Below are 26414 nucleotides of genomic sequence, written 5' to 3' on the forward strand. Positions count from 1 at the left end.
TGGAATACCCGGGTATGCTGGTTGCCAACTTACGTAGTAAAGTTAAAAAAAAATCAAAATAAAACACTTACAGGCTGTTTAAAATTATAACTTATGCACCAAAAAATCATAAATTCAAAGTTGGGAGGCTACGGAAAATTTCAGTTCAATAAAAGCAATGAATCCAAAGTTATAGCGGTTCGAAGTTGAAAAAAATACCCGTGTACCCGGTTGCCAACTTAAAGGTTAATCGATTTATTTCGCTATCGAAAGCAAATGCAATATCTTTTGCTTTTTGAGGTGGAAATTTTTAACTACATTTGGTGTTTTTTTTAAATGATTACTGAATTATTTAAAAAAAAAATTCCTGATTTTTAATCAAAAGGTGTTGTATCTTTAATTTGAAAATTTCTAAAAATTCATTTTCTAGTATCACGTTCTGCTTTTCATTTAAGCTTTGCGTGGTGCTTTGAAGCGATAAAATTGTTTTTAATTTTCATCCGTTCCATACTTCCTGTCATTCGGTTTTTTTGGTCGATCATCCATCGCACAGACTCGACGAAACGGAATGAAAAAGGCAGCACTGCAATATTGCTACCTGGGAACAATCATCATCAACAAAACGATTGTTTGAGCGGGGCCGCTATAGTGATGGTCCGTGTCGATGCCGCGACGATCCTTCCGTTCTCGCTGGGCGGATAATTCCCCGTCAACGTTCGATCGAAGCAACCCGCCCGTCTGCCGTCGTGCATAGGAAAAGCGCTTTTCCGCCCACCCGAAGAGTGGGTGTGCAATTTTAATTTCGCAATAATTAATGCTGTTGTGCCCGCTGTTTAGTTGTGGAAAGTGACATTAAACAAACAATACACAGCCGATACTCGTATACGCAAAAAGTGCGCTTGGGTGGAAAGTTGACGGTTCTCGGCTTCTCGGCGTACGCGTACGTGTGTCATCGAAGCGGACGACAGCGCGAGCACAACGCATATACAGCCAGCAGAAGCAGAAGCAGCAACAGCAGCAGCAGTAGCAGCAGCAGCAGCCCAGATTAGGTTCAGTGGGTCTGAATGTTTAGAGGGGCACAAACACACACACACACAAATCCGTGTTCTTCCCTTTTCGAGTGCAAAGTGAGTGTGGCGAACGATTAGAAAAAGGGCTTTGAAATTGGAATTTTATCCCCCCAAAAACCGAGCCCATCATCATAACGCCCCCCCTCCCCTCAATGGCACTCTGAAGTGAGGGAGCGCACCCGAGCTGTTTCCTGGTGGGAAAAATCGCCGTAAAGGGTAAGTGAAATTCCGTGCCCACTGTGGCGCTCTCCATCACTTTTTGTTTCGATAATGGCGCCCCCGGTCCGAGCTGCCAATGAATAGATGCTGACGACGATGATGATGATGATAATGATGATGGTGATGATGATAGAAGAATACAAGTAGTGCAAAGTCAGGCACTTCCCGCTAAGCAGCAGCAGCAGCAGCAGGGGCGGCCGTGTCGAGGTTTTTGCTGGCTGTCAAGCACAAAACGTCGAACGCCGCGCGACAGCGAAAAGAACGTGAGCGCACCCACTTGTGCGTCGCCGTGTGTGCGGCGTAGTTTTTATAAGGGTAGGAAAAAAACCTGCCAACCAGTGAAAAAGCCCACCTTTTACCCGACCGCAACGAATTGGCCAGTTGGAAAATCCGGGCACATCGACAACAAACGCGCCTCGAGGTGTGTGTGTGTGTGGAAGGTTTTTTGAAGAAGGAATAGACCGTCCCAGACACGCAACCCACCTCGAACGACACGGTACGCATATTCTGGTGAGCAGCCCATCCACCCCCTTCCAGTCCTTTCCCTTATCACCAATCGGTAAGCGAAGGTGGTAATCCCCAAATTGTCCACTAGCGCGCCCCACACCGTCCACAGTTGGGTGAAGAAACAAAAAAAAATCGTATCTGCCCTTGGCCCTCATGGCGCGCGCCGCTGACACTGCGTGGTAAACCCTCCCTCCTCCCCCAAGGGGTATGTCATTTTCATTGCTGACGGGGAAGAGCAGAGCAGAACCCTTGTGCAACGCGGTCCCGCCGCTGATTTTCCCTTTCGGTGGTAGTGAACAGGCCGGCCGCTCGGCATGCATGGAAAGGGTCCGAAAAAAAGCTGACCACTGGCTTCCGGCATGTGTGTGTCATCCTGTTTTTCCCCATTCCGGGGTGTGCCTGTCTCTGTGGTTCGGCCGCACGGAGTCGGAGGGCGACCAAGGTGTGTAATTTTCGGTCTCGGTCTCCTGATAAACTTAGAATGTGGCGTAGTGATCTTTTTTCCAACCTCTTTTCCTTCCCATTTTGCTCGTGCTTTTGACACAACAGCAGACCAGCCACACACACACATAGGTGTGCGCGCGCGCTCGAGGGCGAGCGAGCTTTATGACAGGCCTGCTCTGCCACTGTGCCTGGCCGTCGCCGTGGTGTGGTTTTGCATTTTTACAATTTTGACACCCGCCGCCTACTGCTCTGCACAAATGCGCCGCGGGCCGATGTGTGTGGTTGCTTAGATCGTGCTCTGTTGTGCGTGTGCGTTCGTGCGTGCCTGTGCGTGAGCGCATTTGCTTTTGTTCTTCTTCTTGTTGGTGCAGGAATGCGCGACGTTTGGTGATGGTGGTGTGTGTGTTTGCGGAAACCCTCGAGTACAATCGAAGGGGAAGAAAGGAAAGGGAAGCGCCTATCGAAGGAAGCGTGAACTGTCGGGCAAGCTAGGAAGGGAAGGAAGGGTGTGAAAAGGGAACCTCGGACGGTTAGAAGATGGTCCGGCGATGTGTAAAAAAGGTTATGTTGTGTGCACCACAACATCGTCACAAGACCTCTCCTGAAGTAAGCACACGCACACACACAAAGGCATACGCGGTCTAAGGGACTAACTGGCGAAATTCTCTCTCTCCCTTTTTCTAGTGTCGAGGGATCCGAGTCTTCCTTGTAAGGTGGGGGCAAACAAGAAAACATTATCAACCTTCCTTCTCTTCGCCCTTTTGCTGGCCGTGTGCTTCTGTGTTGTGTCGTTCCCGGACGAGGAATGCAAAGGCAAACACACACACACACACACACACACAAACCCGCGGAATGGGAATATGGGCAAAGAGAATGGATAGGAGAGAGCAGGCAGGCGAGAAGCAGCGAAAAGGAAGAAGCGCGTCCCGGGGATGATCGGACGAAAGGATCCTCTGACCGCTGCTTCTTAGCTGCTTTGGCTGTTGCTGTCCTTACCCCCGTCCTTTTTTAGGTCGATTTTCGATTTTAAAACCTTCTGCACTCCTTCCAGCCGGTGAGGTAATGAAGGAGCAGAGCAGCAGGGGTGTAAAGGGGAAATTTGCGTCACTTTAACTGCCCCCGGAAAGCAAGAGGCGGAAAGCGCGTGTTGGAAGGAAGCTTTTTTAACGCAACGGTGTCCGCTTATGCTGTTTGATTTTCCATTCTATGCTGGTTTGGATGTTGTGTGCATTTTTTATGTTTTGTCGGCTCGATATGTGTGTGTGTGTCTGTATTGCTGCCCGCGGAACGCGCTTGATAGTCTACTGAGATGTGCGGCGAAGGGATACGCACATTAACATATCCAACAGTCCAACACCGGCACATGTGAGTGTGTGTGAATTTCTTTTATTTTTCCCTAACCTTTTACTTTCTTGAGCTTCCCGGGGCAAGCAATCTGCGTTGGCCGGGTGGTGAGAGCTTTTTCTCAGCAGGCAGCGTTCTGACATTTGCGTAGTGACGTTTCGGGGCGCTTTGGCGTTTACGGCGTGCAGCGGAAGTAAGGGGAGAGAGGAGGGGGAGAAGGGGGAGGGAGTGTTTTACTTCGCAACCCAGCAAGTCAGCAAGTTGCCGGGTTGGTCCGATTCAGCGGCATCCGTTTTCGGTGGTTGTTGGTACAATGTCAATTGAAGACCAACATCATCATCATCATCATAGTCAAACGCGTCAGCAAAGTGAAAGGGAGGGTTATGCTGAATCAGTAACAATGTATTTTTAGTCCTCCAAGCTGCCTTTTGCACTTCACCGCAATGATGATGGCGGTAGTAGTCGATTATTGCTTCAGCTCCAGCGCTTCCCGCATACCCACGCACCTCCCCCAAATGCCCCAAAGCATACGGCATAAATGCGTGCGTCGTCTAGTTATGTTGCGTATGATGTTCCTCGGTAATCGTAGGACACACGCGTAGCGCTTTTATTTCTCGCCCGCTGCCGCGCGCACCAAAGCGCGGCTTAGCCCGAGCGCGGCGGCGATTTGAGCTCTTGAATGGAAACAGATGACGATCGATTCGTGGAGGGGGAGAGGAGGGAGTGTGTGGCAGCGACAGATCGAACCACCCGTCCTACTTCGTCCACAAACAGCGCGTTCCGTTGCGTTGGATTGAACAGAACGGGCGAGTAGAGACTTCCCCTGGCCGAAAACCTTTAAACATCGGAGCGTGTATGCGTGCCGTGTATTTGTTGAGCGTTAGAGAAGTGTATCTGTGTGTATGTGTGCGCCTGTGAAAGGCTCCGTTCGGAGGGGGGGGGGGAGGGGGGGGAAGAAGCAGCGGTCGTTGCTTTTGTTGTCATTGCCATATGTTGTTTGGCCGTATGCGTACGAGCGCGCCCGCCAGCAAACGGACGGTTTGACAGTTCTCCGGGTTGGCGCGTTTGCACGCACACCATCGCGCGCCGGTTGCGGCGAGGGAGCCAGCTGTGCCGCGCGTGGGCCTGTGTGCGTGAGAGCGCCCTTGCTTGCTCCTCCACGGCTGGGTGATTTTGACAGTTGGCGGCGAGAAGCGCGCGTAGCCGTCGAGCAACGAGCAAACATCAACATTGTACACAATCGATGAACGAATCGCCCTAGAGGGAGCTGCACGGGTGCGCGCGACTGTCAGTGGATAGAAAAAGGAAAATAATGAGCAGTTTAAATTTAAAATCGTACCAACCGATAATTGGGAGGAATTATGAAGGTGGAATTATTATTTTATTTTGAGCATTATAAAAGCTCATAAGCACTGCCTTCTATGCGACTATCATTCGTATCTGTAATTTTATCGTAACGAAGCATTTTTGCTAAAAAATTGAAAATTAAGCAATCCAATTTTAATTGTTTGCATTTCCTTTTGCAGATCGAGAGCAGCTGGAAGGGGAGCGATCACTAATGAGTAAGTAATGTTTAAAAAAACACATTTGTAGAATCTTTAAACCATTTTGCGTAAGCACAGATGCAGATTGATCGTAATCCTCGGTGAAATATTGCACCCCGAGACATCTTCTACATCTGCCGTTGTTGTTGTCATATCGGCGCTCAAGAGACAAATGGTCACCTAATTGGGTGATATTTCTTGCTGCAAAATTCGGTTGATCCGCAAGGTCACAGCCAACCTGGTGAGCAGGAAAAATGGTAACAAATCCAGCGATACCCGAACACCACAGCACATGGCATGAGATAAATCGCTTCACGACGGCACCCAATCACCCAACGTCACTAAAGGGACACGGCGAACAAAAGCCGGAACAAAGGGAAGCACACACAATTTCGGATGCAATTGCAGTAGTGTGTTGTGTGTGTGTGTGTATGTTCCTCTTCCTTCTTGTGCTCCATTTTTAATAACCCACGTGGTGTGTATCGTATGGAAAAAGGGCCAAAACAGCAAAACTACACAGGGGAGGGAGAGAGCACTGTGAAGCGCCGGCTCACACATCTGCTGCTGCATGCATGTCGCGTTGCTTCCAGGGCGGACAAGAAAGTCCTTTTTGTGCGTACCTTTCATCCTAGGTTGGTTCCCCTGTTCTCTTTCCGGAACAAGAAGTTACCTTCCTGTATGTTGTGTGTGTGTGAGAGCAATGCAACAGTGCGTAACAATAGCGTCTTATTTTTGCCTGAGAATAAGGGGTGCCACCGGCGGCGGCGGCGGTGGCTGTGGCAGTTGTTGCGCCCGTGCATGCTTGTGCATGGTTACGTCGGGTGGGGGGGAATATATGGTTAGTGTGCAGCAGAGGTGAAATGGCGTACAATATAAGCAAGGGGGAAACAAACCATTTTAAGGAAGGGAAACGCGAAGGTAAAAGTCACCACAGTGCTTCTTCGTCCAAGGAGCGAAGCGTTTCCAAGCTTTCGGCTGGACTGTAACAATTTTAGAAAAGGGTCGTTTCCTTGATAGCACGGCTCCCTTGCTCGTGAGTAGGGTGAAAAGTGAAAAATTCAAACGGAAACACCGTCACTTGTGGGACAGTCAGGTTCGTTGCATGTTGTTAGTTGCTTTTTTGCTCATTTTTGCACATCCACAGCAGCTATTTGCAAAAAATAGCTCCATTTGGGGGGGGGTTACGTTTTTATTTTATTGTTTCGCAAAATGTGCCACCCGTTTTCTTTTCCTGTCGGTTTGTGCATTTCCATTGACACAACTCTCCCTTGATAGACAGCTAGAGCGATTGCTACTGCTGCTGCAGCTGACAGGCGTGAAATAGTCGACGAAACGACGAAACGCGTTTCGCTGAAAGAATGCCCATGCATTCTCCTGCGTTAATCGATTTTGCTGGCTGTGTCCGCATTCGGGGTTTCGTAGAGAAGGCACGCACACAGCGAAACATTGCCCGCAAAGCCGCGCGGCCGTTGTACAAGCGGAACGCACACAGCAATCTCACCCATCGCAATAGAGACGAGAGAGAGAGAAAGAGAGAAAGAGAATGAATCACGAGCGCGCTGTGCCTTTGCAGCAGCGCATATCAGCAGAAACAGCAGCAGCAGCAGGCAGGCAGCAGCTTCGACAGTAGAGCAGTGTGTGTCCGTAACAAGACCACCACCAGCAGCAGCAGTGGCAGTTTCCACTGCTAAATCACAGGTAATACCAATCGCAGGAAGAGTCGGCAAGAGTCGCGTGAGAAGTTGTGATAGGAGGAAAGCAGTCGTTCCCCTTTTCTCGGTGCGACATCAGCACAGGGGCCTGGCCAATGTGAAAAAGGCATTAGAGAAGAGCGTGAGGAAGGCAGGGACGCGGCAATCAGAAAGGCGCCTTCATGCCTGCGTACGTGCGTGCCTGGGTGTGTGTGTGTGTGTGTGTGTGCAGGTCGTTTCTGCATCTCGCGTTTCTCACACAGCACACAGAATAATCGACGAAGGCCAAGGCGAAGCGGTGTGTGAATCGTCGACCGTCGCCGCCGTCTTGTGTGTGTCAGATACGGTTCCTGTAGCGCCACCGCACGGCTCGTCACAGTGTGTTCTCGTCGCGTCCGATAGCAAGAGGTGCGCGGTTTTTTTTTCTTTCCCCCGATTTACTCACTCTCTGGTGCAATTGCCCGCAAGTAAGCAGTCTCTTCCCGGGTTGTAGGTGGGAATCCAAGTGTTCGCCCTCCCAACTGGGGGTCTCCATCCATGTCTCTGTTCTCTATTGTTTTCCCGTGCGGCGGCCAATACACCGCCACGAAAGTGTGACTTTGATTCATCGTGCGGAGGGTGGTAAGCCCCTATTGCTGATAGTAGAAGCAGCGAAAATGCAAATGTGGTCGGCCATTGAAGTTTTGCTGTTTTTGTTGTTGGAGGTTTACTGTTTTTTCGGTGAAGAAGCATTTGATAATCGTTGGTTAGAAATGGAATGGAGAAATGGAACACAGAGAGAAAAGAGTGGCCCGCGGGTGTGGTGTGTGGTGGTGCTGTGGCAAAACATTTTGACAGCGTGAAAAGATGAGAAGAAAGCGAAGAAAAAGAAGAAAAAACCAACAAAATTGTGCGTGCATACCTTATGTGTGTGATTGGTCTCTGTTAGGTGAGCCCGGTGGTGGGGAGGTCCTATAGAATATGGAGAGTGGGGGTCGGCCTCCCTTTTCATTTTCCTATCCTAGGGAAACCGCGATCTTGTCAAAAACACATCTCATGGCCATCATCGGCACACAGGAGGCAGAGAAACATGGGTTTTGTGTGTGCATGCGTGCTATAGAAAAGTACAACGCGAGCAAGAAGAGCGTAACTGTTTCCGGTGTGTGTACGAACGCGCGCGCGTTTCTGTGCATGTGTGTATGTGTGCGTATGTGTGTGCGCGCGCGAGCTCCCCACAAACCCTCTTGCACATGCGGTTTGTATCTGGTGTGCGTGTGTGTGTGTGTGTGGCTATCCCGAAGATTGGTGGTGCTGATTTTGTTCTCTGCAGAGACACACATGAATATTCGAGTTCTGTCAGCGCACTGTGTACGAAGGTCCCCCGCCTTCCGCCCGGCTCGGCATTGTATGTGTGTGTGTGAAGATTGTGTGAAGAACTCGATTACCTTCTAACGCTGTGTGCGCCCTAGCTGTGTGTAAAAGCACAGCAGCAGCCCACAAACCGTTCGCCGTTGCTGCCGCTGCTGCTGCTGACAATCGCAATCGAAACCGTTCGAAATGTCATCGGCCCATGAATAGAGCAAAGTGACAGCTCCCCACTGTTGTGCTCTGTGTGTGCTGTGTGTGTGCTGGGCACGTTCTTCACGAGAACAGCGCACGGCGTTTGGAAGAGTAGGCCTCGGAGGCTTGTAATACCACAGCAAAGCATTCCACACACACACGCACACGCAAACGCACATACTTCTAGCAACCATTTTCCAATGGTGGATAATTCCAGCTCTCCTGGCCTGCCGCTAATCTTCCTCCCCATGTTTGCATGCCCTTCTATTGTTTCGCTCTTGCTCTGGAAGCGCCGATCAAGCTACATTGGGTGTGATACCAGCTTCTAACCGTTCCGAGCAGAGCTGCTCCCTCTACACACCCATACACACATATGCACGCATTAGGTGAGAAAAGGTGCAACTTCCTTACTGCCCACCGGGTAGGTGGGTGGTTGCATGCGGGGCAGCAGCACCTTTCATACATATCAGCAGTACGAGCCAGCACAAAATTGCTGACTGCTGCCTAGAAGGGAGGCCATATCCACAAGGCGTAATGATTGTATGTGCGTGTGTGTGTTTGCGTACTGTGAGGAAGAAAAACACATCTTAGCGAGCGTGAGTAATATATTGGATTGTTCTTCAAGAGAGGCACATGGCGGCGTTTTTCCACGATCCCCACGCCGAAAGGTGCTGATTAGTGGGCCCGTGGTGATGCCCTCACACTGCTGCGCATTTTCACCTTTTATCGTTCACACTTACAATTGCATTTCCTTTTTTCCCCCCCATTTTAAGCGAACGAAGACACGGCAAACCCTAGAAGAGCGGGGCCAAGCAAAAATAGAAGAACGAACGAACGAACGAACCATTAGAACGATCGAAATCGATGCCAAACTACACAGCCCTTTTTAATTGAAGGATCGCGCGCACTTGGAAAAGAGAGGGTCCGCGTTTGCGTGTGCGTGTGTGTATGTGTGCTGCTGCCGGCCGGTGTACCGATTTGTTTGAGGGTAAATCGAGTCTTCTCCCTGCGTTGCCAAAAAGCCGTGATTGCCGTGATTATCGTGCCGTCATCCCTTCAAATCATACTCACACACACACGCGCGCGAGCGCTGCTGCATCGTCACTTTCCCATGGATGGCAAATTGGGAAAACGCACCCGGATTGGACTTAATTTTTACGACTGTGCGTTCCAGTTTGCTCTATATTAGCATAATACACACAGACGCACTTATACACACACACCCCTTGGGAAACCGTGTTGTAGGTTTCACTTGGGCATGTTCGACGCGTTGCAAGGATCTGGAAGACTGTGCCATGTACACGAACCGTACACTTGGGGTGCAAATGTGGCTCGAAGGGAGAAGAACACACGCCGCTCGGTACGGCGAGTGCATCAGAATGCAGTCATCAACACACAGACAGACAGAGGGAAATCAACATGAATCTTCGAGTGAGTTGCTGTGCTGTGCGCTTCGGAAGATAGATGGAAAAGGCACCAAACACAGAACCAATTGATGTTTCCCCTTTTTTTACTGGCTTTACAAGCGAAAATGCATGGATGTGTGTGTGTTTGTTTAATTTAGCCCGTAGAAATGCATATGCCAAGTGGACGGGCGCTTTGCTAGACAAAACACCGGGTGTGTGTGTGTGTGTGCATCACTTTATGGCCGTGTCACCCCAGCGCGGCACGACCGGATAGCCTAAATTCAGCCAGGATCTTTCGAAAGCCGGAAGCCCGCCAGGGTTGTTGGGTGCGTTTGGAAGGTTTCGGCAGGATAGTAACCTTCGGCACCTGGGAGGAATTGGCTTTTTGCTCTGCCAAAGGAAACCACCCAGAGTGGATTCCCTCTTACAGTGGTGGTGTATTCCTCTCACCCATACATCGACTCAAGCAAACAGTTCAACAGCGTATTGATTTAGGAAGCGAACGATGGAGCATGGAGCATAAGGGGCAACGGGACACACAAGTCACCCTACAGCACGGGATATACGGCGACGTGAATGCACACAGCCCAAGTTCTCTCGGCCTCTGCCTCCCAGCATCGGTAGCCTCAGTCATCTATGCGCCTTGGACGGCATGGAAAGCGAAAGCAACCAGCAACCCTTTTTTGCCTTGTGCATGTGTGTGTCTGTCGCGTTTCGGACCTGTCAACCAAGCGCACCGGGGGGATTCCTGTGCATCGAATGATGGTGGTCGCGTTGCTCACCTTCTTCTAGCAGGAAAAGGATTTAGTTTCAGAGATATTATTTTTCAAATGTCCCTTCGAGTTTAAGCGCTTCAACTCACTACCACTACCACCACCACCACAGAGGCTTTGCTCTAATCCTGCCCCGCGGGTGGTGAGCTCCATTCTCCAAAACTGAGCCTTTTTGGCATATTAGAGCGTTTGTTTTTTTCTTCTCTCCATTTGCTTTGCGAGAACCATCATCACTAAAATCCAAGACGACGGCACATTTTGGTTGGGGCCCGATTTATGCTTGATGATGGGGGTCTCTCAGCAATCCTCCCCCCATCCCTTCTCGTGTATTATTTTGCGTGAGAGGGAGAGCAACACACGCGATCGATAGAGGACGGAACATTCATTTTGTTACGTTTTGTGTATGATCAACCAGACGCGACCACACCGCGTAAGGCATTTAAAGCCACACAGTGTGGAGACTTTAAAGCTCGTCCGTTTACTTCGCGGTTCCATACGTTAATGACCTCTATACTACCCCGTCCACACACGTCCCCGTGTTTGTGCACCGCTCGTTTAGCACAGGGGGCAGCAGCAGCAGCACTAGGTTAGTTTGACCGGAAGTATGCATGAATGGCAATCGCCGTGTGTGGTGGTGGGGATGGGATGCTTGTAGCGGGTCCTTGGACGGGTAAAAACAAAGTTGATGTTGCGCGCTTCCGTCAACAGTGCGTGCTGCTACTACAATTTTGTTTTTTTTAGGTGGACAATATGAATGTACCCAAATGTCAGTTGTGCAAAGTGACAGTTCGAATCGAAATGACAGCCGGGTTTTCACAAGCGGCTGCTGTGATGCCCGGTGGGAAGAATGTTGTTGTTCTTGTGAGATCTCTTTGCACTGTCTCCGTTTGCTTATGCCTCTCTACTATCGGAGGGTTGCAATATGAAAATGTGTGTTAAGCGCCTACATCAACACACACACTACCTGTTTGTTACCCCACAGTGTGAGGTAGGATGCAGAGATTTTGCTGTCGCCATTTTGATTGCCGTAGCGCGAAGGAAAGTTAAATTCGGCGTTTTATTATTCCCTAAGCAAATTGATTCGCTCGGTCGTCAGGGCCGTGTGCTGCTTTTCTCCTTAGCTCTAACATCCATCTCCCCCCTCCCCCTCCCTCCACCCAAAGGCTCAGTGCAAAAGACGGCAGATTCTACCGTTTTTTGCAGCTTTTGGGGGCTGGTCTAGCGGGTGGCGGCGCACAGCATTCAAATTCCCCCCTGCCCGCGCTCTCTCACCCAACAATGCTCCGCGGGACTGCTGTGTGTGTCTTCTCTTTAAATGCTGAATCCCCTTCCCCACTCCCCCCACCCAGGTGCGTGTGTTCGGTGTGGAGTGGTGTGCCGGTCTCGCGCTTGCTGGTCCGTGTCCGGCGTTGTTTCTTCTCGTTCGGCCGGCGTCAGGAATCTCACGATTGGGACCAACAGCAGCGGACCAGAGCACGATCCTTTTTGGCGTTGCTGATGAAAACGCCCTGCTCTCTCTTTCTCTCTCTCTCTCTTCTAACTTTACTCGCATACACGTTCACACACAAACACACAGGCGCTTAGTGTGCGTTTTCTGGTGCTTTCCTTTGCCCAGGGTCCCGTTCTCCTCCTGTGTTCTGCGTGTTCGCAGCTGGCGGCGGCAGTGCGGACGCGCAATGCTTCTTCCTTTTTTGTTTTATGTTCCTCTCGCTTCCCAAAATCAGTCCCTTCTAGCGGCCGTGACCGCGCTCGTCTGTGTGTGTGTGTGTGGGTTGCTGATGTTGCTGCCTCTCTTCGATGGGTTTAAATTATGTTATGCTCCTCCCGGTGCTATGCTGAACGGCGCGCCACCGGTTTGCGTCGCACTATTATTGTTCTTGTTGCTGTGTTCAATGATCCCGATGTGTGTTTGTGTGTGTTTGATATGACCAACCAAACGTCATCACCATTGGCCTATGGACATTTTCAAAAGCATTGGCAAAGATCTTTTCGGAAGAGGATGATGATGATCGGCCGTGTCGCGCAGTTTTCCGGCTTGGAGGGTTTTTTTTTTACAGGAAAGTGGTCCCATACGACATACATTGCACACAGTGAGAATTGACTGTGGAGTACGCGGCGGAAGGGGTTGCGATTCGAGGTAGCAGCTTTAGTGGGCGCTTGATCGCATATTTTATTCCCTTACGTACGTGTATGCGCGGCGTCGCGGTTTTATTTCACCCGCTTACTTAGGATTCTCTCGCAATTTCTCTCTCTCTCTCTCTCTCTCTCTCTCTCTCTCTCTCTCTCTCTCTTCGCTCTTTAAACTGCCGCCGATCCGCAAATGTTTTCTTACGTTTCGTTGTGCGGATTGCTCTAAAAATTTGGTGCTTGCTATGCTGTGCGTGCCGACGTCCTCCGTTTGTCGGTGTCCATCCCCCTCCCAGCGGGGCGCATTATTACACAGCGGACTTTACTTTGGAGTTGGAATTATGAGGTAGCTTTTGTAGACGCGCGAATGAAACGTGCAACACATCCACACACACTTTTACAGCGTGTGCTCTGGTGATGCGTCACCCTCTTCAGCCTCTTTGAATTCGCGTCGTTATCGATTCTGATGCGAAGGAGCCGAGATGATGGTGAGGGGGTTGTAGGCGCATATTTGTGTACAATTTTTCTGGCGATGGCTATAGATTGGTGTTTGGACTTGGCTGTGATTGTGACCGAAAGGGAGAGGAATGAAACACAAACACACACACACACTCAGGATCTTTTCGAGCTTTTTGGTATCGCTCTTCCCGTATCCGGTATTGGCGGTCTTTGCTTTAATCTTGCTGGTGCTGCGATTTTCGGTGACCCTTCTGGAGAACCGTTCCACCCGTTCGGAATGCCTCCAATAGGATCATAAATATGTGTGTGTATGTGTGTGAGTATGAGAGAGAGAGAGGAGGCAATTGGAGGCGAAAATATTCCTGAAATGGAAGGAAGGAGGGGGAGGGGGATGGGCACTAACAGCCAGGAGATGAAATTGTTTTGAAACCTGCTTTCCAAACATCATTCATTTTAACGTTTACATCCGGTGTCTGGCTGGTGGTGCTGTTGTAAACCCGTGCAGGGCTGGGTGTGTGTGTGTGATTGGTGTGTAGGGTGTGAGATGTGTTGTGAGATGGGTTCTCGCGTCCCCCATTAGTGCTGCTCCTTCTACACCGGATGCTCTGTACGAATTAATGATTAGAAAGACGATGCTGATGCCGAATGTGTGTGTGTGTGTGTTCGATGGAGAAACCGCGAAGATAGCGCAAAAAAGAGCGAAATCACATGTTGCCTTCGGAGCGGCGCGCGGTGTTGTGTGGCGATTGACCTGTCCGGCTGCTTATTATTATTATTATTATTGCTCAATCACTCGATGCGCCATTTTGGTAACACGAAAACCAGCACCCGTTTACACACACACACCCACACACACACATGGTAAGGAAAATAGTTTGAACTTTGTTATTTTGGGAAAAGCGTAGCCGAGAGAAGAGGATACAATAATGCAAGCGGAAGACTACACGTGTAATGCTTACTTACTTTTACATGTCTTATATCTTGTAAAGTTTTTTCAAAAGATCAGAAGCTGTAACTAGAAGGACATGTGGGACATTCTGATCGCTCATCTCTCCCGTGACATGTTCTATTAACTCTTAACAGTGGTCTGCTTCATTTGGTTATCATCCGGTGCCTATAAAATGCCATCGGTGGCATATAAAGGAAGGAGTAAATATGGTTGCACAACGCCCTCTGAACAATCATACATGTGAAATGTGTAATTTGTTGCAAATTTGCCGCTTATTATTGCACAATCAGTGCTCTCTGGTTATCTAATACGGCTGCATGACACAATACAATAGGAGAGAAGGAAAAAAAACGACCAGCAGCCAGCAAAGCTAGTCCTTGTGTCGGCAAGTGGAAATTACCAGCCACACATGTACCACAATGCCAGTCGAAAGGTTTGCGGTGCGGGTTTTTTCTTTCTTTTCTTTTTCAGTGCCGGCACACACGCTGGACTGGACCCCCGACCCCATGATATGCTGTGCTGATGCCGAGTATTCTAAAATTCAACCAGACAGCAACACACAAAATCTGTGCAAGCGGGTGCACACTGCACACTTCACCATGCATCCATCACGGGGCGCGCACATGTGTGCGTAATTGTACAAAGGTCACTGTCTTCTTCAAAATGCTGTGCGTGTGTGTGTGTGTGTGTGTGCGCGAGAAGAAAGGCTTAGTAACATGCCGCATATCAGAAAAAGGGAAGTGGGAAAAAATGCTGTTGGACACACATGTGTGTGGTGCAGGACGACAGCGTGTGAGGGAAGATCAGTGGCAGTCTCTAAATCTCTCCACCCAAGCACGAGGACGGACGACCCCCAACTGCGTGTAATTTGTTCTTTTTCTTTGTTTTTTGTTTTTTAGCGTCCTCTAACCGGCATAAGTTTTGACCCAACTACAGCGATGTGTTGTGTCTGTGCGAAGCCGAATGATATGAATGATGGCGAAGGCGAATGAATGACACGACCGTTCTCGCCGCCACACACCGGCAATGGTGTTGTTGATGCCACATGTGTATGCAGTTGCAGCGACGAGCAGTAGGGACACCACACCGCATTATTCGCAACTCCATTTTGCCACCGAGAACCTGGGGGGGCGGGACGGAACGGGACACCATACCAGCATGGAATGAAATTCGACAAAACCTTCTCCACCAAAAGGGTACCCGCAAAAAGCCAGCATTACCACTGTTGTGTGCGTAGGGGAAAATGAGCTTCGCGCTTGCCAATGTGCGTTTTGTCGGCTGGGAAAATTTTGCAGTTGTGTCTCCAAGAGCACAGTCGCCGCCTGCTGCTGCTGCTGCTCCTTTTTGCGCGTGGACCGATTGTGCCGCGAACCTATTTATAGACCGCTTTTTTTCTATCTCGATTCCAGAAAGGACCGACGAAACGACATGTTGTTAAGAGGGCACACACACACACACTCCGGATGTCGGAAGAGATGATAAAGTGTGCTTGTAAGTGTGTTTGTCACTGAGCTTCAGTGCGTTACGCTGGAGCGACTGTCTTGTTACACCTGTCAGAATGCTTCGAAGTGTACCTTTTTTCACGCTTCGCTTGCAACGCTTCTCGATAAAGCAACCCCCCCCCCCACACCTTCCGACAAAAAGGGCTGATGGGGGGACCACCACCCTGGTGTGGAGCTTTTGTTGGGACCCCGAGAAACGTCATCTCCCTCTGCGACACTGACGTTTGTTTGACGTTGGGTCAAAAAGAAGAGGGCGCGCGCGCGCGCGCCAGAATTGTTGTCGGAAACAACCCACACACAGCACGGCACAAACGCACTTCTACACTGACGGCGAAAAGCGGCGAGAGTATGCTGATGTATGTGGCCGCGCACCGCTTCGTATTCAGGGAAGAGCATAAAAATAGGGAACAGAGAGAGAAAAAGAGAGAAAGCGAAAGGTTGTGTGAGAGAAAAGTGAGCTGTGTCTGTGCTCTCTATCCCGTCCTGTGTTTGTATGTTTTGGTCTATCCTGTACTGTAAACATGCTACATACTTGCCTTTGGGTTGGTGCTGCCGGGTTGCCGGTTCTACACACGAAGCACACCACACCGAGCGCGCGGCTGACTGAGTTGCCCTGCGTCGTCGTGGTCGTGATATGGTGTACCAGTCAGCATAAGAAAATGCGAGAGAGAGCGCGCGCACACACCCTTCTACAGTGGAGGGGGCGTTAAGGGTGCCGTTTTGGGCTCGGTGCCTCCATCGTAAGCGCGAGCAGAGAGAGAGAGAGAGCATATGAATGGAGAGAAGAAAAGTGACGCTTCGAGCGGTTGGAAAAAGCGCGCGCGTGCCGCCGCTGATGATCGCTGAATCAACCCTCTAACACACACACATAGGCAGGCGGCCCAATGGGGCGGCTCTTCGCAATGTTCGTAGCAGCGTAGACGCGCAAAGCGCGAAAGCACCACCAGCCGGACCTCAAAAAAGCCAGCGCGCCAACATATGCGATTGGGGAGGGAAGAAGGAGGAGGGGATGATGATGTTGTGTACTTGACGTTTCTCTCACGGGGCACTGCTGCTTCTGGTGTGGTGTGCGGTGTAGTGATGTGTGTTATTCTGTAGTGTTGCCATTGCTTCACGATGATATGGTGGATGTGTTGTTTTCCACCATCCGTCCCAGCCCAGCACACTTACACACTTGGCAGAGGGCGCGCTCTCCGGTTCTTGGCGAAACACGGTGGTACACACATGCAACACACACCCTTGTGAGTGCGGGATCGAGTACGGAGAAACACCCGCCCTCGCGAAAAACCCGGCAAAAATCATTCTGCTTTTTAACTGCCTGACGTGTGTGAGTTTGTGTCGTTCATTGCCGGCAAGTGCCTGCCCCCGTGGAGTCCTGTGGAAAATTTCTCCTGTGATCTCGTTCTATGTGTTTGTGTGTGTTGGGGCGGTTTAGATTGTGTCGTTAAAACGCCACATATCGTATCCCTTCATCATTATCATCATCATCAACGACACCACCGACACCACTGTCCGACATTTTGTTTGCACGGGGCTAGGCAGCAGAACAATTGCATCCACGGTAGGGGGCGCGTTGGACGCGGGAGGGCGCGTGAGCATTACCGTAAAATACTTATCTTTTCTCCGTGTCCCTCTCATCTCCGGGTAATTGAAGCTTTCGATTTCAATTCACAATGTCTGCCCAACTTCAACCCAACCTAAGCGCAGTCGTCGCTGTGGTGTGTGTGTGGCGTGTCTGTCATCCTTGACCCTCCCATCGGCCTGCCGGGAATGTTAAACTTTCGCTCGAAACGCTCTCTCCGCTCGTCTCTCCGCCTCTCTTGCCTCTCTCGCTGGTGTTCTTCCCTTCGGTTTTGTGGGGGGTTTTACTAGATTTTGTAAATTTAAATGGTTGTCTCGTCTGCAAAGCTGCGATTCTATGTCTTTGCGTATACGTGCGCGCGTGTGTGTGTGTTTGTGCATACGTGTCGCAGTTTAAAGTGCTCCATTTCCATTCTCGCCACCGGTCACTCCCTTCCCTTCACCGGTAGTTCTGATTATGCATATGCAAAAGCGTGGCAATGGTTTGTGCAACATCGCACAATGTTGTTTCCCGTGTCTTCCGTGTCTACCGTATGTGGAAGGGAAAAGGTTTTCGCTGCCTTCATCATTCTCCTCCTCCCCGGAGGACGGTTGTTGACGGGGGTTCGGGTTTTAGAGTGATTGTCAGAAAATTGTCAGCTCTCCATGTATATAGGTCACGCGCTCTTCTGGCGCTTAATGGTCAGCAACGGAGCACACCCAGTCAGTCGTTCTTTTTGGAGCCGTTTTCGCTGAGCTTTTATATCTTCCGTTTGCGCACGACTGTGGGTTTCTTGGACAAAGTGTGCGCCGCCGCGTACCATTATGAGAAAGAAGACGCGCGCGCGCTCCGCAGGTGCTAGAGGTGTGTCGGCAATGATCGGTTGGGGGCTGCTGGTGGTGCGCGCATAGCAAGCGCAAAAAGTGCGCAGTTGCATATCATTGTGCTGGAGATGGATTGGCGCCATGGTTGGAGTTGTTGATTTAAAAATGTCACCAGGCTTGATGGAATTGTTCTTGTACTATTTTACATTATTTCTAGAAATCTTCAAGGAGGGACAGCATTGTCTGTCCACACAATTATGGTAACTATTTAGTAACATTTTTTTACCTCTTTTTCATCCACAGATGATCGAATTGTGCAAGCAGCAGCAACAGCAGCAGCAGCAGTTGTGTAGTAAAAGCCACAGAATGCCTTCAGTTTACGCTCGCTGAATCGCCGCTGCCCCTCCCCCGGGTATTAGCTCTAGGAAAGACACACGCCAGTAGTGTACAAATACAAAAACAAACAAAAAACTTAATCCCGCCGACACCTGTACTCCTCCCAACCCCCAGCCAAAGTCAAAGTTTTGCAAGTATGGTGTGAGTGCAACGTGCAAGTACAGTGCAATTCTGAACCGCGCGCTTGTCTCGTCCGTCAGTGTGCGTGTGTGTGTGGGCAGGCGAGGGCAGGATACGGTGAGGGTGGGTGAAAAAAGGTCCTGCTTCCTTCGACACCACAAACTTTCCACTCATACACACACAAACACTCCCCTTTGTGTGGCGCAGAAGGGGGTGCGTGCGCGCGCGCTCACTCGCACGTCCAGTTTTGCTGTATGGGCATGGTGTGGTGGTGGCCTACGTTGGTCTATGTATGACATTGGCGAGAGGAAGGAGACGTGTGTATCATCCCGTGTCCCGTGAAAGCGAGCGGCAGCAAGAAACGCGGTGAGAACACTAGTGCACGCTCCGCACCGTTCCGGAAGATGTACGCGAAGCAGCAAACAAAGGTCGCTGGTGGAGGAGGAGGAGCAGTAGGTGGTGGTGGTGTTGGTGTTGGTGGTAGACAAAGTATAAAGGCTGAGTATCAAGCCGGTGGCAAGGCGGCGAGTGGTGGTGTGGTCGGTGCCGAGCGTCGGGCCAGTACGGTTTACGCGCGGAAAGCGTCAGTGGTCAGCAACAGTAGTGACGTGTCGAACGATGACTACGAGGAGGTCAAGCCGGACCTGCACGTTAGCTCGCACCTGCTCGACCACGGGTACGGGTGCGGGGTCGTGGGGGGTTCGTTCACGACCGTGCCGGTAATTTCCATCCCGCCGGCGCATCCCAAACAATCGCAGCATGCTGTAGCAACCGAGCAGCAGCAGCAGCAGCAGCAGCAGCGTGGCCATCAACACACTAGTAGTAACGTTAGCAGTAGAAACAATCACTCCAACGGCAGGAGCAGCCATCATCACAGTAGTACGCCCACTTCAACCACCATGCCATCATCGTCCTCAACGACAACCTCACGCAGCGGGGGCAAGCAGCAGCAGCAGCAGCAACAGCAGGAGCAGCAGCAGAATCAGACCCAGCAGCAACAGAACCACCACGGCAGTGGCAAGCACAACGCGGCCGATCCACCGATCACCAACTTTTTCAGGGTAAGTGAGACAGCGTTTCCGCTGTGTGAAACGGAACAAAATAGAAGGGAAGGTTGTGTGTTTGTCCAGGTTGTTGTGAAATCGAATGAAACCCTTTAATTCACCTTTCTATCCTTCTTAGGCCATCAAACGATCGTCACAATCGTCGAGCATATCTCCCACACCGGCCAAAATAGCGAAGAGCAGCAATGGCAGCAGCATGAAGACGCCCAACTCCACCTGCTCCACGCCCACATCGTCAATATCGTCCTCTTCGTCTAAGAAGCGCTACTCGGAACGAACTAGGTACGAATCTTTTCGCTATGTCCGGTTGTGTGGTTTAAAAAATGAATCTTAAATCCCCACTCTCTCACACACCCACACGCCACACAGGTACGACACGTCGCTGGGGCTGCTGACGAAAAAGTTCATCGATCTGCTGAACGAGTCGCCGGACGGGGTGGTCGATCTGAACATCGCGTCGACGAAGCTGAAGGTGCAGAAGCGGCGCATCTACGACATCACCAACGTGCTCGAGGGCATCGGCATGCTGGAGAAGAAGTCGAAGAACAACATCCAGTGGAAGTGCGGCAACACGGTGTGCAATATCGATCGCAACACGCGGGTGCAGCGCGAACGGTACCGGTTGCAGCAGAAGGAAAACATGCTGGACGAGATGATCGTCGAGCTGCGAACGGCCACGAACGAGGAGATGGCGCACACGAAGCAAGGCTACTTTACCTGTCAGGATCTGAGCTCGCTGGAGATGTTCCGCGAGCAGACGATCGTTGTTATTAAAGCACCACCAGAGGCTAAACTGGAGGTGAGTTGCGCGTTGCGTTTGCGTGTGTTTCGTGTTGGTTGAATGGTTGCGTAATCTATGCGTGTGTTCTGTTTTCTGCGTTCCCCTTTCGCTTAGTGGATGAACGAGAAAATGCAACGAGAAATTGTGCTAAAATCTGAGAAGGGAGAGATCGACGTGTTTATCTGTCCAACGGACGAGCCCGGCGCCGTCGACAGTCCGGCAGTGATCGCCGGCGACCCGCTGCTGGAAAACTTCGAGCCCGTACTGTCGCCCTTCCAGCGAGTGGACAAAACTTCCAGTCCAAGGCGTAAGTATTGTTTCGTGTGGCCTCACTATTCATAGTCGGTCGGAAAAGTCACCGATTTGATTGGTGTGTACTATATATCATGCTTATCGCCTCCGTGTTTGTGTTCCCCCAAACGCCGCCAGGTGGTGCAGCAAACCCGTCCCCGTACGCGGCACAGCGCAATCTCAACCGTGCATTGTTCGAGGAAGGGTCTGTGATGAAGAGCGAACCGGCCGAAGGTGGTGCCAGCGAGAGCAGCATACACTCGGCCGTTGCGTCTCTGTTCAACCTGTCCGGCAGCAGCGTGCCGCAGAAGGTGGTGGTGCATGCCGAGCGGTACGAACTGCCACTGGGCAGCAGCGGTAGCCCGCTGGCTTCATCCAGCAGTACGTCTGGTGCGGGCGACTGTAGTACCAGCAGCTACTACCAACACCACCACCACCCATCCACTGCTGTTGCTGCTGCTGCGGTGGCAGATCCATCCGAGTTGCATTTCGATGCTAGTCAGACAACGACGACGATGATCGGGTCCGCGGCGACAACGTCCAAGACTGGCGTGAGAGTTAAATCCGAACATGTGCCTGATAGTAGTAATAGTAGAAGTAGCGAAATGCTACCACCGTCCGCCATCTCGGCGGACAGTGGCGTGTTCGTGTGGGGTGACGGCGTGATGGACGGCGACGAGCATCATCATCATGGCACCACCAGGCACGATGGCGGCGGTGGTGGAGGTACCGGCATGGCGACGTCGTCGTCGTCCTCCAGCTCGTCGTCCACCGTTTCATCGTCCATGCTGTCCGGTGGCGTGATGGGCCATCTGAACAACAATCACATCCACGGCGGCGGCGGAAAAGCGATACCGGAGGAGATCACCAACAAGAATGCATCGCTGTCGGATACGAAGCTGAGCCCGAACCTGTTCCAGTTCGACTTTGGCAGCACGATGTCGGCGCTAAAGCCGCCGAGCACCAAGTCCTCGCCGGAGAATCTGCACCAGCGCTACGGCCTGTCAGATTTCGACGCAATGCATGGTAAGTGTGTGGGATGGGATCGTTGGGTGTACATTCGTATGATAGCACAGAGGAGTGGAGAAGGTCATGTGTGTGTGTGTGTGTGTGTGCGTGTATGAAGCTTTCGACACGGCGAGAGCTACGAGGAGCTTCGATTAGCGAGTTGCATCCGGCAAGAACTTGGAACTGTGATCTGTGTGGTTATTAGCCGCGTTCGAAGCTCTTCACATCACAGTCTGAGTTCTTGCTCGATGGTTCGCACCGTCATCCGAACGGTCGCCGAGGGTAAGAAGCAGCGCAGGTCTGTGTGGGGGAGCCAAGGGCTAGTAGTGGTGGTACGTATTCATCGAGATTAGACCATCGATAGGGGACGATGGTTTGTGTGGGGGCAGATGGGGGTGTTTTGTTTGTGTGTGGTTTATGTGGATTTTGCCACTTTTGTGTGTGTGTGTGTGTTACTGTGTGGTGGAGTGTGGTGTTTTGTGGCCTGTGTTTGTCGAGTTTTACGCGTGGCAGTGTTTTACGTCATCATCATCGATACCGGCGCTGAACTCTCGTGGGTCTGCAGTATTTACAAGCGGCCACATCGTTCATGTAGCACCATGAGATTCAGCTCCGGTGTTTGGATGAAATGCTTTGTTGTATTTGCCAGCCATCCTCTTTCTCCTCAACTGCATCATATTACATACCTGCCAACATATAGAGCTTGTGTAACAACGATTGGTAATCTGGGCTAGGGAATCGTGTCACTTGATTTAAGCAAAGTAGACTGTAATTGTAAATTAATCGCATTTAAAACGTGCGCGCCATAAGACTGCATTTAAATATAGTTTAGTAATTTTGCTCTTGTCCTTCTTTCAGATCTGGACATTTTCCTACCACTGGAACCGACCGCCGACTACAATCTGTCCCTAAACGAATCGGAGGGTGTGTTCGATTTGTTCGATTTCAACTCATAAAGCTGGTAGAGGCGGCCGCTCTAGCCGCACAGAGTTGCCAGCACAACAAACACCGGGCCGGCGCCGCCTACTGTGTGCTGTGCAGCAAGGCAGCGCTGTTAAAAGGATATTCGCAAGCTGGCACAACTCCGGCAGAGGCGGGCAATCGCGCGCGCGGTCACATTCATTTGTCAAACCTTACAAAACCGATACGCTTTCACCTATAGTATGCGCAGCAGCAAGCGCGCATCCACTGCTACCGTTTGTAGCAGCAGCAGTAGCAACAGTAAAGCATATTATCATCATTACAAGCGGGGGGAGAGCACGCCGCAGAGCGCGTGCGTGTAACGAAATTGGCACAAAACAAACGGTGTTAAATTAGTTTTTTTATGATTAGAAATGCAGGCTAAGGATAGTAATTTTAAGGCAATTAGTGTTTTTTTTCTTCGAATTAGCATTACTTTAAACGAATCCTTATCATCAAGCGCGTGCATATGCGTGTGTGTGTGCGCGCATACGTAACCGCTCCACAATTTTAAAGCACTCCTCCCCGGTGGGGGGTAGCAGCATATGCAAATATGCGCGACGAAAGGCTCTTTTTTAAGTTTGCAAACAAAGTGTGCTGGTGCATTATTAAAACCAAACAATGTCAATATTCCTCCTTTTACTCTTTCCCTTCCTGCAGGGTACAATCAGGATAATCTCTCCCCTTCCCCCCCCTCCCCTCTAACTGAAGAGGACAAAACACCATACAGTCGCAGAACGACATCATCAATCCCGGCCTAGCCACCATCATCCCCGCTTCCCTGTTTTGCCTACACTCTCCTCTGCTCTGCCGTATAATTTTGTTACTCAATTTTGTTAACAAGTTAGTTTTCGCCTGTTCTTGATGTTTTCTTTCTCACGGGGGAGGGGGCACCCCACAACAAAGTTATTTCATTTGATAAGTATTTTCTTTTGTTGAATTTTGTTTTGTTTTGCGATGTTTTTTTCTCGTTCTTTCTGCCAATGCCCCTTTTTAGTTTTTGCAAACTTATTTCCCCACACCACCACCACCCACCCCACAGAACTGAGAGAGTTGTGTAATATTAGATGCGTAAGGATGACAAAAAAAAAAACAACATGAGTGGGAGACAAACCTTTTGTTTACTTCCGATAGGTTTTGAGCAAGAGTGTATGCGTGTGTGTGTGTGTGTTGCTATTAAATCTGTGGCATTGTAACATTATGCCTCGATGTTAGTAGAATCTGTTGCGAAAAAAGCCATCAGCTTCGGCAGAGTGGGCAAGAGAAGTGGGGGAGAAAAGAGAGAGAGAGAAAGAGAGAGAGAGGAAAGAAATGCAACCAAATCGTTTCGGATTCGGAAAAACTTACCAAGTCTTTCGGCAAGTATAGCAACATATTAAACAGCAACACGAAAACGCAAGGATAAGACTTAATCATTTTTCATCCATCTTGCGTAGTTACTTTTTTGTTTGTTTGTGGTAAACCGTAATGTAAATATAGTCGATAAGGATTGTAAATTATTTTCAATAAATTGTTCCGGTGCGATAGAAGACCACACACACACACAAGCACATACACAAGCACACACACGCACACACACATACACCGACGGCAAAGGGAACGTTTAAGTAAACCGGTAGATGAACCAGATGAAAACATAGTTTTTTGTTGTTGTTATTCTTATCTCCTATCTCTTTCCCTCTCACTCGCTGTGAAAAAAAGCAACGTACAAGCAACGAGGATGATGTACGCGGGTGTGTGTGTGTGTGTGGTAGATGTACATGCTGTACAAAAGTAACTAGCATTTGAGAAACAAAGGCAAAACCTCTCGTTCGATGAATTTCCGACTGAATCTGGGAAAAAGGGAATGAACGTTTAGGCGGGGTGAGAGGGTACAGGCAGCGAAGCGCGCAGTGCGCAGCAAGTTCGAAACGATGGATGGATGTAGAGCACTGTGTTATCGCTGATGGAGAAAGAAATAGGACTTATACATGGCTAGCTAATGGCACACACCGGCAGGCAGATAAGAGAGGAAACGAGAGAGAGAGAGAGAGGGAGACATGGAGGGAACGAAGAAAACGAATCGAGAAACGGCCGATAAAGGTGCCGCACGGTCGCATATTTTAAATAAACCTCTAGTACATTAAGGCTCATATGGGTGTGTGTGGGGACTGCAGAGATGATAGGTGCGATATAATACACACACAAAAGGAATCCAGCAACATTCACAAGAAATAACGTTAACGTTGTAGTTGTAGAGTAGAAACAAAGCAAACAAACAAAGCAAAGCAAACAAACACACGAGTAAATATGATTCTCTGGGACACAATCTTAAGTGAAACACAAAACAACTAGCCGCGCAATCAGGAGAGGGGGCCTGTGGTTGGTATCATCAGGAGAGGGGAGAGTACGGAGGGACAGAGCAATTATGTTTGTTTTTTTTTAGACGCAAAGTGTGCAACTTTTTTTGTTCTGTAAAAATAAGCCAATACCAATAGTAAGGATAATAATAATAGAGCACACTACTCTGAACCAGGTATGTGATTAAAATAGCCGCCGGATTGTTTGTGAGATAGAGATAGAGCAGAGCAGAGCAGAGTCGAGTGAGAAATAGTACGTGTCATTGATCAAATGCTTTTTGATAGCAACAACTCCAAGCAAAGAATGTACAAGAAAACCAACCCCTCTAAATATATACACTAAGATGTGTGTAATTGCCACAACATAAGTAGCCAGTTAGTAGAAGAAGCTCCTTGTAGCAGCAACAGCAGCAGCAGGCACCACACCAGCGAAACGGGCGAAATCCATCCTCTCCTTGGGGTGTGATTGTTTAGTAGTAAATCTTTCAAAGAGGTTCCTTTGTGTGTGTGTGTGTGGGTGCGTGTGTGTGTGTGGGTGTGGGTGGATAACTAGAGCACGCGTCACACAGCAAGTCAATACGCTTTCATACGCTGGTTCCATTTTGGTATCCTTTATGTGTTCATTCGCTGTTTCTCAGGACGTAGGGGTTTCGTTTTTATTTTTCTCTGACAAAATAGAGAAGAGTAGAAGGCGCAATACGAACGCATTTCCTTCAACCGAGAAAAAAACGCTATCCTTAAGGTAGTACAATTTTAGTGCGTCAGTGCAGAACACTAGCTAGAAGTCGATACAACAACTTTCCTTCAGTAGTTAAACGTAAGCGAAAACACAAAGAAGCATCCGGCAGAAGCGCGCAGAAACGCCATGGGGGTGCGGTGCTTTGTATCTCGTGCTACCGTACCACATTCCCTTCCCCTTTTTACACAACCACACAAACACACACATGCATATGCATGCACACAGGCACAGGAGGGAAAAAGCTACTATGGACGCCCAGGGAACTTACTTAGTAATGGTGTTTTTTAAACGGTTTTGTTTTTCCTTCATATCGTATCATTCTGTAACGGACGCGAAAAAGAGAAATAGAGAGAGAGGGATATAAAGCCAAGACAAGATGAAGACCCCGGTCTGTGTAAGTAGCAGCAGGTGCAGAGAAGCGGTCCGATGCGCGCGCGGTGTTAAAGCAAAACAAACCCACACAAAGAGCCACCAATAGGTGTAACACACACAAATAGTAGAAGGCTCTCGGAATAGCGCAGGTGAAGAAAGGAGGAGGAGGAAAAAATGTATTTTTCTTTTTTGTCCAAAAAAACAAAAAAACAAAAGAAGGAATACACACATGTGTGCGAGAAAGGTTATCTGAAATTGTAACAAACGTGCTTCTACTTTTTTTTTAGAACCATTTGTATTGAATGTCATTTGAAAGAAATAGTCGCATGTTGTTGCTGCTTGCTGTATGTGATTAATTAGTTTTATCTCGTTTCAGAAGGGAAAAGCAATGGTGTGCGGCATTTTG

At 49.7% G+C, this 26414-nt stretch overlaps 1 protein-coding gene across 5 annotated transcripts; it reads left to right on the forward strand.

Moving 5' to 3' along the window:
- Positions 1-631: 631 nt before the first annotated feature.
- On the forward strand, positions 632-26269 carry LOC120897326 (transcription factor E2f1). 5 transcript variants are annotated; one of them, XM_040302131.1, is made up of 8 exons: positions 632-1265; positions 5090-5125; positions 18242-19515; positions 19637-19800; positions 19888-20317; positions 20414-20606; positions 20729-21616; positions 22457-26269. In XM_040302131.1, the coding sequence occupies exons 3-8, from the start codon at positions 18859-18861 to the stop codon at positions 22552-22554; spliced, it is 2430 nt and encodes an 809-aa protein (XP_040158065.1). In that variant the 5' UTR covers positions 632-1265; positions 5090-5125; positions 18242-18858; the 3' UTR covers positions 22555-26269. The 5 variants fall into 5 exon arrangements, with proteins under 5 accessions (XP_040158065.1, XP_040158066.1, XP_040158067.1 ...); XM_040302132.1 differs by lacking the exon at positions 632-1265 and adding an exon at positions 1488-1778; XM_040302133.1 differs by lacking the exon at positions 632-1265 and adding an exon at positions 1488-1764.
- The last annotated feature ends 145 nt before the right edge of the window (positions 26270-26414 follow it).

This window comes from Anopheles arabiensis, chromosome 2 (assembly GCF_016920715.1).
Source record: "Anopheles arabiensis isolate DONGOLA chromosome 2, AaraD3, whole genome shotgun sequence".
Taxonomy (NCBI): Eukaryota; Metazoa; Arthropoda; class Insecta; order Diptera; family Culicidae; genus Anopheles; species Anopheles arabiensis.

What these genes read in the sequence shown, in the direction of transcription:
- LOC120897326 (XM_040302131.1), top strand. Translation starts at nt 18,859, where the DNA reads ATGTACGCGAAGCAGCAAACAAAGGTCGCTGGTGGAGGAGGAGGAGCA. An exon ending in CAAAACTTCCAGTCCAAGGC is followed by an intron (nt 20,607 to 20,728) that starts GTAAGTATTGTT and finishes AAACGCCGCCAG; the next exon opens with GTGGTGCAGCAAACCCGTCC. An exon ending in AGATTTCGACGCAATGCATG is followed by an intron (nt 21,617 to 22,456) that starts GTAAGTGTGTGG and finishes TCCTTCTTTCAG; the next exon opens with ATCTGGACATTTTCCTACCA.